The following is an 8,717-nucleotide window of genomic DNA, read 5'->3' as shown; positions in this document are numbered from 1 at the left end:
TGGCCAGGTGCAGTGGCTCATGCCTGTAATCCCAGCACTTTGGGAGGCCAAGGCAGATGAATCAAGAGGTCAAGAGATTGAGACTATCCTGGCCAAAACGGTAAAACCTGGTCTCTACTAAAAATACAAAAATTAGCTGGTCGTGATGGCACACGGCTGTAGTCTCAGCTACTTGGGAGGCTAAGGCAGGAGAATCATTTGAACCTGGGAGGCGGAGGCTGCAGTGAGCTGAGATTGTGCCACTGCACTCCAGCCTGGCAACAGAGCAAGACTCCCTCTCAAAAAAGAAAAAAAAAAAAAAAATTATAAGATTCAATCTAACATTTCTTAATTTGATTCCAAACTTTTTAATAAATGGAAAATATTACTTATATCAACTCTAATGATTTACATATTTAGCTAAACTTTTCAGTCATTAGACCAACTGAGGTCCTAGGAGTTACTCAAAAGTTTTTCTAGTGAAAAATGTCACCATGGTTACAATAAATACAGAACTTTAGAAATCTATGAAAGGCTTAGTGGTATAGTATAGAAATGATGTGCATTACATATGACAATATGTTTTAAAGAATAAAAAGAAATATAGCATGTATCTGCCAAAAAAGTCTACTATGTGGAGATTTGATATTATTACCAAAAGCAATTTTTATGCTAAACAGCTAATGGATTTCCCTTGTTTGAACTAGAATTCACTATTTACCATTAGTCCACAATCTTGGCAATCAGAAGGAAATGATGCCTTCCAGGGAGACTGTTCAATTTTATTTAAAAAACAAAAACAGCTAAGATAAATACAGAGCAAGAAAAGGTTCCACAACATACCTACTCACTTTGCTTAAATATGACCCTTAATTCAGTTCCAACCTACAGGGTTCAGTCAAATCCTTAACCCACTGTCTCTATAAGACACAACCATAGTTAATTGGCACTTTTACTTTATATATCACAACCTGTAACATCAAGTACAGATGAAGCTAGACATCCTGGCTTTAAATGACAAACAAGATTGGGCATGAGAGTTATTATTACACTTAACAATATAAACATTTATTTTCATAAAAATTCCTACTTTCTTAAAGCAAAGATATATCAAATACTATACACAGAACAAAGTAATCTGAACTTAATCAAAATTAAAGGATAGAAATATCTGTGAAGATTTCTTATTACTAAGACTCGTAAAACTGGTTCAATTATAAATAATAATACTAAATATACACTAATCAAGTTTCTGAAATGATCTCTCAGTTGCTGCATATTTTCATATAAAAAGCCAACTTATAAACCGCAGGTTTATATGCACAGCCCTTGGCCATGTAAATTTGGGATATAAAACTAGAAGACTTTTTTCCTCCTATTGATCATTGTAAGTATTACAATCCATTGTTACATATAATTTTACAGGAAAATCATCAAAATTCTAAAATTATAATCATGTCTCAGGAAAACATAAACAGAAAAAGAAAAGAGGTATTTATACGAGCTGTTACCCCTTTTTCTGTCATCTGTATTTAGCTACTTTCCTGGGTATTAGTTCCTTTCACAGAAGGTAGGCAGAAGGAACAGAAATACTTTGATGCCTTTGGTTTGGAGAAAAAAATTACTGTCTGGATTATTTGAATACTTAGCCAAGATACTCTATTTAATCCCTTACCTTGGACTGTTGAAAAGCAATGATGTAAGTTGGAATCCACCTTTTCTAGTTTTATTACAAATTTTAGACAATATTTTACTTAAGATTTTAAAGAGTTAAGCCCGGGCACCATGGCTCACGCCTTATAATCCCAGCACTTTGGGAGGCCGAGGCGGGTGGATCAAGAGATCGAGACCATCCTGGTCAACATGGTGAAACCCCATCTCTACTAAAAATACAAAAATTAGCTGGGCATAGTGGTGCGCGCCTGTAGTCCCAGCTACTCAGGAGGCTGAGGCAGGAGAATTGCTTGAACCCAGGGGGCGGAGGTTGTGGTGAGCCGAGATTGCGCCACTGCACTCCAGCCTGGGTAACAAGAGCAAAAACTCCGTATCAAAAAAAAAAAAAACAAAGATTTTAAAGATCTAAATATTCAACTTAAATACATGTGGGCACATATAATCAACAATCACAGTTTAAAAGGTAGCCATAGTATTCTGAGAAATCATTTGTGCTATATTCACTAATGATACTGACTTTAAGTTTTCCTTTAACTAAGATTCGATAAGGGTACCTTTAAAAAGTTTATGATTCAAAAGACCAAGTTACAAAGGAAAAAAAGAGACTAATGTTTGTTCAATGTAAGTAAGTATAATCTACATAAAATTCCATATGCTCAATAAATAAAATTACAAAGGTGAAAATTATGACAATGAACTTCAAGTAGCTCAATATTAAGTAGAACAATAAAATTGTCACTGTGGTATACAAATGGACTTCACTATCCATTACTGGACATTTACTCAAGGAGTTGTCAGGGGTAGGGAATATATTTTTCTGGAAGGCTCACTATGTAATACATATCTGTTTACTTGCAATATGAAGTTCTTTAGAAAATGGTACATTTATCTTCAAAGTTAGCAAATTTATTCTTTGCACTTTGTATTTTTAGCATTATGTCATTATGAGTACTTACAATTTTGAATAAGGCTCTTTCATTACTAGTTAGAAAATGTTCCTGCCAAGATTGACAAATACTTAAGTCATATAACATTTTACATAAACAGGAAAAACTACTTATTTAGTATGATTGGATGCAACAGGTATATAGAAATCAAATTGATAAATTGAAAATTAGAAAAATTAAAATTGCAGCTTGTTTTAATAACTAGTAACAATGAATAAACAAGGTAATGCAAAATCTTAACATGACATTAAGCAATGTTAACGGAAATAATAAAAAGCCAGTTGTTCAGGTAGCATTTAAAAAATCTATACATAAAGCACAAAACAATGCTCAAGTAGGATTTTCCTCAGAACATAAGACTTCTAAAATCTGTTATATGCTGAAGTTTTAAATGGCTAAGAAAAACTGTCAAATAGATTTATCAAAATCTCTAAAGTACACTTCTTTAAAATCCAAACCAAAAAATTTTAAAAGCAAATTAAAATTTAACACTAGAACTTTGTAATATAATTAGGCTTGTTAAACTCAACCACTAAAAAGTCATGTGGCCACTTGTAATTACTAAACTCCCCTGACTTAAGTTTATACTACTATTTCTAAGTAGATAATTTTACCACACATTTTTAAGGAAACTCACTAATAGTAAAAAATAAAAAATAAAAGAGGAAAATAATAAAAATTAACCACAATTCAACTTAGACAACAGCTTTTCGGAAAGGGAAAAAAGAGTATGTTGGCAGGTGTCTGCAAGGAGGTAGGTAATATAACGGAATCAGTTTTCATTCTGCAGAACCATGAGACTTGCTGCAATGTCAGCTCCAAGCACACACTGAGGGACTCCAGAAAATACTCATTGATCATGCAGCACTTTATAATGCGCATAGGCTTTTTTCTCCTGCTAACCCCGCCTAGCTTCCCTTTGCAGCTTCTTCTCCCCAGCCCTCTCCCCACAATAAAATAATCTTCCTAAAGACGTGAAATAGTTAAATTATCTCAGCAGTCGTAAGTATCAGGAATACCACTCACTACCATAAAGCCTCTTTAACTGAATTAGACAGTTTTTATTTAATGAGGGGAAAAAAAGAAATACCCTACACAATCTCACAGATAAGAATATGATATTTAAATACCTATACCTATAAATACAAATTTCTGATAGTATTCAACACTCAATGCCAAAAGCAATTCTAGTTTCACTTTGACATGTATTTCCTTGGACTAGTTTATACTCAAATAGGATCTTATAAAATTAATACAATCAGAAAAAAAGAAAATATAATTTAAAATATTCATGATTCAAATTACAGGATTTTTTTATTGACAGCTCTCTAGCATCAGTGCCTTAAATTTATGGGTTTTAAAATGTTTAATTTAATAACTTGTTTTATAATAATCAAAGTCACATGAAAAACCTAGGACCAGTGTGTACCAGCTAAATTAAGCAATCAGATTGATATAAACATGCTTAGTTTAAAGCTAAAATAACCAGCTGTTTTTAATAGTTAACTGCAGCAAAGCTTTAGGCTTAGATATGTAAATGAATTCTAAGACATATGATACTAAACCTACTCAAAGCTGCTTTGCAGACCCCACCTTCTAATGAGTTAATCTAAAGGTCACCACCAGCACAAGGCTTTTTATTAAGTCTGAGTCTCCTATTTTTCCCCAGCAAACATACAATTTATGAAACATGAAGTTTAAACAAAATAATTATAGACGTATATAGTAATCATGTGAACCAGACTGACACATTCTCACACGGAATAGGTCTGATGGTGTCTTGCTTTTATGCTCTGCCTCTTTTTGCTCTCTCCTCTAATCTATTCATCTGTAAAATAATTTCGGCAGATAAGATTTCTTTGTTCAGATTTCAACTTTCATTTCACTTACAAACCTAGCCCTACCTCAAGAATGTCTTCTAGAACATATGCTTCCATTTCAGCCGCTGTCTCCACCATGTTTTATCAAACTGCCATGTTTCTTACTGCACTATGATTAGATCATTGCCAGCAGGAACACTCCTCTGTGTCAGCAAGGGAACAGGAAATGGAATGTTCTATTACATGCCTAAAGCAGCTTAGCTGTTCACTAGCCAGGCATCTACCAAAAGAGCAGGGGGTGACTCACTGTGTATTTTTTAAAGATACAGAAGCTCTATTCCAAAGCAAACTTCTGTCAAGTAATTTCAACAGACAAAATAAAAGTCTCTTATTTTGTCACTTCAATTTTTAAAATCCCAAAATTTCAGAAAAAAACCAACCTATTTTTTAAAAAGCTATTTAACACGTCTGGCTTCCTGGTTGAACAAAAGAGGTTGAAGTGGGTTACGCAGCAATTTATCCTTAGTAAAGCCTTGCAGTGAGATTAATGGCTGTATTAAAGACGCAAAGAAGGAGGCATGATACTGCCAAGTTAGAAATTTGCTACATCAGGCAAATGTATTGTATAACATACATATTACAGTTGACTTCAGAGTATCAAAAATAATTATCCTAATGTAGATTTTTTATAGTAAATTGGTTTTTATTAACTAATCTGTTTCCAAATACCTACAAGAACCAGGTTAACATCTAACTGATTTACAATTCCTGAAGCAAGCTTCAACATTTGATATATGCATTTTCTAGCAGTGCCTTCATTTACTAACCAAAGAAATGGCCTGTTTTTTCTCTTATAATAAATACTCTAAGAGACTAAAATATTCCAGATAAATTTAGAGACACTAAATCTGGATCATCGAACAGCAAATAAAGTGAGTGACTGACAGTAGAACTAATTTATATTAAATTCATTCCTGTAATTGATCTTCCATTTAGTAAAATTTGTTAAGATTGTCAAATTTCTTCCTTATGGAATCTTGAATATAAAAAATGCACTGAAAAAGGAACAATGGGCTGGGCACAGTGGCTCACACCTGTAATCCTAGCACTCTGGGAGGCCAAGGTGGGCAGATCATTTGAGGCCAGGAGTTGGAGATCAGCCTGGCCAACATGGTGAAACCCCATCTCAACTAAAAATACAAAAATTAGCTGGGCATGTTAGAGCGTGCCTGTAATACCAGCTACTCAGGTGGCTGAGGCAGGAGAATCACTTGAACCCGGGAGGTGGAGTTGTTATTACTGCACTCTAGCCTGGGCAACAGAGTGAGACTGTGTCAAAAAACAAAAAGGAACAATGTTTTATGCTCTAAACAGAGAAAAGTGATGTGATAATGTGCATGACATTGCTGGTCTTATCTCTCAAAGTGATGTCATGTTTCAGTGGAGATTTTGGAGTACTCTTGGGCCTCAATTTATTAATCTATATAATGGGACAATATTCACTCAACTTGAAATATCAGAAACTGCTCTAAGTGCAGTCAACAGACAGATAAGGTTTCTTAACAGTTTATATAAAGATTATATCCTACAAAGTACCTCCTACAGTTTCTGATATTTAGGAGATACCCATAGTGTGCCAAGCAATATGTTTTTTTTTAAATGAACATATTTTTTAATCCTCATAACAACCCAGCTAATCTATGTCATAATTTTGTTTGAGATGGAGTCTCACTATGTCACCCAGGCTAGAGTGCAGTGGTGTGTTCTCGGCTCACTGCAACCTCCGACTCCTGGGTTCAAATGATTCTCCTGCCTCAGCCTCCTGAGTAGCTGGGATTATAGACATGTGCCACCATGCCCAGCGAATTTTTGTATTTTTAGTAGAGACAGGGTTTCACCATGTTGGCCAGGATGGTGAACTCCTGATGGCCTCAATCTCCTGATCTCGTGATCCGCCCACCTCGGCCTCCCAAAGTGTTGGGATTATAGGTGTGAGCCACCACACCTGGCCACTATGTCATAATTTTTAAAGTATGTTTTGCTTACCATATGCTATTCTAAATGCTTTTTATATGTTAACTCACTTAATTTTCACAGTCACCCTGAAGTGTTATTATCCTCCCCATTTTACATATGTGGAAATGGGACAAAAAGAGGTTAAGCAACTTGCCAAATTATTTCAAGCTAAGCTAATTAAGTTAAAGAGCTAAGATCTGAGTCTGGGCAATTTGCTCCAGCGTCCATATCCAGAATCATCAACTGTATTTCTTCCATGTGATAACTGTATTTTATGGATAAGGGAACCAAGTATCAGACAGGGCACACGGTTATACAGCAGAGTGAAATCCAGACGCAAATCCAGAACTGATTCCAAAGGCTATGTGGAATTAACGGCAAACAAATTATACTATGTTTTTTTACCTCATACCATAGCTAATGTTTACATTTAGGTATGGGTATGCCTGGCATTTGAAGCCTTCCCAAAGTTATTTCCACTGTTGTAACCTGGCTTAAACAGAAACTACAAACTGGCTTTTGTTATTTCTTGCCTTCCAGATTAATTATTTCTATGCTTCAAATAAACGGCTCCATCTTTAGACTTAAGAGAAGTCATCAACATAGTTTCCCTTTCTCAAATTTTCCTCCAATGTTAGCAAGCAATGACAGGTTTGAGTTCAAGGAGCTCATGTTGTAATACTCTCCTTTTCCACAAGCCAAGAATAGGCCTTCCACATCCTTTATCTGACAATTAATTCGGGCCCCTAAGATCCAAGTCAGTAAAACCCTTCAGTCTCCACTTCTCCTCCATTCTAGGATTATGGGGTGCCTCTTAGGTGTTCTGACATTTACTGTTGTTTTTAATAATAAATATGTGATTATGCCTTTCTCACAGAATTATGGCTGTTTTATCATTTATTATCTGTCTCCATTACAGACTACAAAAAAGCAGGCAACACTGTTGAAAGTAAGCAACACTTTATTCACCAGTGCATACCTAGAGCCAGCACTCTCTGCATTCAAGCGATTCTCCTGCTTCAGCCTCCCAAGTAGCTGAGATTATAGCGCCTGCCACCAGGCCCAGCTAATTTTTTGTATTTTTAGTAGAGATGGGGTTTCACCATATTGGTCAGGCTGGTCTAGAATTTCTTACCTCGTGATTTGGCTGCCTCAGCCTCCCAAAGTGCTGGGATTATAGGTGTGAACCACCATACCCACCCAGAACAATAGTAGTAATTTCTAATGACAAAAACATTTGTTCTTTTGCTGTAGGTCACTGAAATAAGATATTAGAAGTACTGAATATAAAGAGAATCTAAATTTCAGATTTTCTGTAATTATTTGTTATATAGCAAAATAATGTATCCCCTCTACTTCTGTTTTTTAGTTCTTTTCGTCAATATGATTACCTATGCCACCGCAGGATACCTTGGGCAAAAGGGTATAAAGAAAAATTTACATGTGTTTGTCTAAAACCTGTCATCCTAAAATAATAAGCCATCTTCCAGTTCAACCTAATTTTATTTTATTTAATTTCTTTTTCAGATGAAATCTCGCTCTGCACTCCAGCTTGGAGTGCAGTGGCGCAAACTCATCTCACTGCAACCTCCACCCCCTGGGTTCCAGTGATTCTCCTGCCTCAGCCTTCTGAGTAGCTGCGATTACAGATGCCCACCACTATGCCTGGCTAATTTTTGTATTTTTAGTGGAGACGGGGTTTCACCACATTGGCCAGGCTGGTCTCGAACTCCTGACCTCAATTAATCTGCCTGCCTTGGCCTCCAAAAGTGCTGGGATTACAGGTGTGGGCCACGGCGTACAGCCTCAACCTAATTTTATAGGCAAGAAAACTGTCTTCCCATTTATCTAAAATGCACTTCAATGGCCCAAGACCTTTCATTATTTTGCCAACAGAAAAAGTATTAAAATGTAAATAGCAATTAATATATTAAGTTATACAAATAAATGGAAACCAACATATAAAAAAATTTACATGAAAGAAAATATTGACTGAAAATGAGAGTCAAATATCCAAAGAGTGAAACCTCTCATAAAAAAGAAAGTAAAGTACAAAAAAGCTCAGTGAACACCTAGATTGCATGAAATAATCTTCTAAAGTTGAAAATTTTATTTAGGACCAGCATTGGTTTCCTTGAAGAAAGAAAAAGAAAAACAAAACAAAAAATATGTATAAATGTGGTGACAAGCAAGCAACCCTGTTTTGCATGACTTAACACTTCGTTGATGTTTGTTCCCTTCAGGTAAAACTTTAATAAAAAATTCCTTATATAGGAGTTTT

General features: G+C 35.4%; 1 protein-coding gene across 6 annotated transcripts in view; it reads right to left on the bottom strand.

Moving 5' to 3' along the window:
* Positions 1–8,717, bottom strand: part of ANKRD17 (ankyrin repeat domain 17) — a 178,125-nt gene that overhangs the window by 138,697 nt on the left and 30,711 nt on the right. The window contains exon 1 of one of the 6 annotated variants that reach the window (XM_017512948.2): positions 4,505–6,127. The exons of the other annotated variants lie outside the window; for them this stretch is intronic. Coding sequence (XP_017368437.1) covers positions 4,505–4,558 — 54 coding nt within the window. The 5' untranslated portion in view covers positions 4,559–6,127. Of the gene's footprint in view, positions 1–4,504; positions 6,128–8,717 lie in introns of those variants that run through there. 6 annotated transcript variants of the gene reach the window in all.

The sequence above is a fragment of the Cebus imitator genome, unplaced genomic scaffold (assembly GCF_001604975.1).
Source record: "Cebus imitator isolate Cc_AM_T3 unplaced genomic scaffold, Cebus_imitator-1.0 Scaffold480, whole genome shotgun sequence".
Taxonomy (NCBI): domain Eukaryota; kingdom Metazoa; phylum Chordata; class Mammalia; order Primates; family Cebidae; genus Cebus; species Cebus imitator.
Note: the sequence above shows the minus strand (reverse complement) of the source record. Positions and strands in the feature narration are given on the sequence as shown.